The 3,418-nt window shown below is 41.9% G+C and overlaps 1 protein-coding gene across 1 annotated transcript in view; it reads left to right on the top strand.

Moving 5' to 3' along the window:
- LOC102763238 (binder of sperm protein homolog 1) overlaps nucleotides 1-3,418 on the top strand; it is a 9,488-nt gene that overhangs the window by 1,404 nt on the left and 4,666 nt on the right. Inside the window, exons 2-3 of the mRNA XM_015567966.1 lie at nucleotides 2,497-2,517; nucleotides 2,888-2,908. Coding sequence (XP_015423452.1) covers nucleotides 2,497-2,517; nucleotides 2,888-2,908 — 42 coding nt within the window. The remainder of the gene's footprint in view (nucleotides 1-2,496; nucleotides 2,518-2,887; nucleotides 2,909-3,418) is intronic.

Here is a 3,418-nt window from a genome sequence, read left to right as displayed (position 1 = left end):
TTCCCCCTGAGATTCTGAATTCTATTCTTTGCTTTTATGTCTCTGGATCTGTTTTGTTCATCCGTTTATTTTGATCATTAGATTCCACAGAGCAGTGAGATCATGTGATACAGCAGCCAGACCCACTCAGTAACATTACGGAGCTCAGTTGCGTCTTCGGGATGTTAGCTCTCTGGTCTGTGTGACGGTGGAGAGAATGCTTGTCTCCCAACGTTCTGATGTGTTCGGCGTAGCGCCCGGGACATGGAAGATGCTCAGTGCCTTTGCCTCCCCTCCGTACCCCAGTGGTCTCGTCTTCATTTCTCTTTCCTTGAGGAAGGGATTTCCATTTAGGCAGCGACAGCTCCAAAGGCATGAATCCCTAAGAGTAGAATTCAGGAGGGAGAGAGCAGGGTGACAAACATGGAAGAAATATGTTGTGTTCCATATCAGAAACACCACCAAGCCCTCCCCGAAGTCTAGCCTGAATCTCGCTGATGACAGACAGTGGTGATGAAGAAATGGCGACGGTGATGAGGACGGTGATGCTGCTGCTGACAGTTCAATGGGTATCACATTGGTGGTAGCAATAGCAGCTCTCAGTTGCTAAGTGCTTCCTTTGTTCCGGACGCTATTCTACGGAGTCTGTATGCATAAAACCTCTGTGCCTCATAATAACCCACCGGGCAGGTGACAGCATGGCCCTAGTTTTGTAGCCGAGAATCTGAGGCACAGAGGGGCTGAGTCATTTTCCTAAAGCCACTCAGCTTGGGGGTGACAACTGGGATTTGCGCTAAAGATTCTGAGAAAGCCGATTTCCTTTCTTTTTCTTTATTTTTATAATCCTCACCTGAGGATGTGTTTTCATTGATTTTGAAGAGAGAAAAAGGGGACAGGGAGAGAGACAGAAACATCAATTGGTTACCTCTCATATGCCTCCCGCCAGGGGATGGAACCCACAACCCGGGCATGTGCCCTGAACTGGAATCGAACCATGACCTCCTGGTTCATAGGTCGACGCTCAACCACTGAGCCACGCCAGCTGGGCAGAGAGCATATTTCTTTCTTTCTTTCCTTTTTTTGTTTACATTTTTTTCTCTTTTTTTATTGTTTAAAGTATTACAAATAGTAGTCCATATATCTCCCTTTTTCCCCCAATTGCCCTTCCCCTAGCCTCGCCGACCCCCTGCACATGCCCTCACCTCCCTCCCAGTGTCTTGCGTCCACTGGTTATGCTATGGGCATGCACACAAGTCCTTCGGTTGATCCCTTACCCCCTCCTGCCCTCCCCCAACCCTCCCCTTCTTTAGCCACATCTCCGCAGTGTCCATGCATACTTGTGTCCTCCTACTGGCATCTTTCACCTGTAAGGGACTCTCTCCCTCTTGCTGCCGCATTTCCTGCTCCTAGAGAAAGGAGTTTCATATTTTGTACAGGTTGCCTGTTTAGAACGTACAGGCATTGAGATGCAGCCTGCGTCCTGGTCTTAGAGAAGCAGCTGAAGATCTGTGAACAGTGGCCAATGCCTTAGTACTTTCTTTGAGATTTCCTGTAACTTCAATATTTCCCAGACATGAAAGGCCCTTAAACTTGAATTCTGCAGCAATTTTTAGTGGATGAAAGTGCTCTATGGTTTGTGAAAACGTATGGCCAACCTGAGCGAGTCATTGGATAGGGGAGGAAATAGTAACGATTTCTGTAAGAAGAGAACCCCTTATCCTTGCAACGAAATTGTCCCCATCTGCTAAGTGCTTTCTATGCCCCCTGTGTGCTGCAGAGCCCTGAGGTACCTGTTCATTCACAGTATTTAAAATTTATTTTATTGTATATTTTTGAGAGAGGAAGGGAGAGGGAGAAAGAGAAACAGGGATGTGAGAGAGAAACATTGATCAGCTGCCTCCTGCTGGTCCCCTGCTGGGGATCGAGTCCACAACCCGGGCATGTGCCCTGACCGGGAATCGAACGGGTGGCCTCTGGGTGCACAGGACGATGCCCAATCAACTGAGGCAAATATGTGTTCATCTCATCCTCACACCGAACCGATCGAGTTGAATGCAAAGGTTCTTTTTTAGCAGATGCTAACACTAATTTGATCTCATTGTAAAAGCCAAGGATACTTCCATAAAACGTTCTTCAACTTGTACCTTTCAGGGAGGACCAAAAAGAAATAAGAACAGAAAAGGAGGATGAAATGATAGAACGCATTTTTCCTACTATGATGTGGTTTATTTTGTAGGAAAGTGTGGAAAAAGTTAATTACTGTTGCCTGTTGAATGTTTTGTTTTAAAAATAATTTTAATTTTTCCTGTTCAATAACAATATTTGGAAACTATAGTTAAGGCAAAGGGGAAAATTAGAAATCTAATTTCTAATCACGCTATTAAGAATGAGCACTATTGAAATTTGGATGCATCACCTTTAAAATATTATGATTACTAGGAAATAATTTGGTAAGATTTATTATATTTCCAAGGCTAAATCTAGTGAAATAAATTTGTTTAAAATTGTGTCTTTCAGATTATGACGTGCCAACTACAGGTGAGTGGCTCAAAACTCTTTTATTACAGTTTCTTGATATATTTTGCAATAAAATGTGAAGTTGTTGAACATTATATTTTTTTCCTGTAAGAAATCATATTTTTCATGAAAAACTGCTACTTTCTGTCCTTGAACTTAAAAAAAAGTACATTTTACATTAAAAATCATTAAGGAAAAGGAAGAGAGCAACCAATTTTACTGTTAATATTTTCACGTGATCAAATATTTCATTAAAAAATGAGCACTATTGAAATTTGGGTGCATCACCTTTAAAATATTATGAGTACTCGGATCTAATTTGGTAAAATTTATTTTATTTCCAAGGCTAAATCTAGTGAAATAAATGTTTCTTTAAAATTGTGTCTTTCAGTTTATGATCTGCCAGTTGCTGGTGAGTAGCTCAAAACTCTTTTATTACAGTTTCTTTTTTTAATTTATTTTTTTCATATTTATTGTTCAGATCATTACAGTTGTTCCTCTTTTCCCCCCCCATTGCTCCCCTCCACCCAGTTCCCACCCCACCCTCTGCCCTTATCCCTCCACTGTCCTTATCCATAGGTGTACGTTTTTTGTCCAGGCTCTTCCCGCACTCCCACACCCCCTTCCCCCCGAGAATTGTCAGTCCACTCCCTTTCTATGCCCCTGCTTCTGTTATATTCACCAGTTTATTCTGACTTTTAGATTCACTTGTCGATAGATATTTATTTGTTGTCACTTCGTTGTACATAATTTTTATCTTTACCTTTTTCTTCTTCTTCCTCTTCTTAAAGAATATCCTTTAGCTTTTCATATAACCCTGGTTTGGTGGTGATGGACTCCTTTAGCTTTTTCTTGTCTGTGAAGCTCTTTATCTGACCTTCAATTCTACGTGCTAGCTTTGCTGTAATGATTTCACAGAGAG

The sequence above is a fragment of the Myotis davidii genome, unplaced genomic scaffold (genome assembly GCF_000327345.1).
Source record: "Myotis davidii unplaced genomic scaffold, ASM32734v1 scaffold464, whole genome shotgun sequence".
In the NCBI taxonomy this organism is placed as follows: Eukaryota; Metazoa; Chordata; class Mammalia; order Chiroptera; family Vespertilionidae; genus Myotis; species Myotis davidii.
This window is presented reverse-complemented; position numbering and strand designations above follow the sequence as displayed.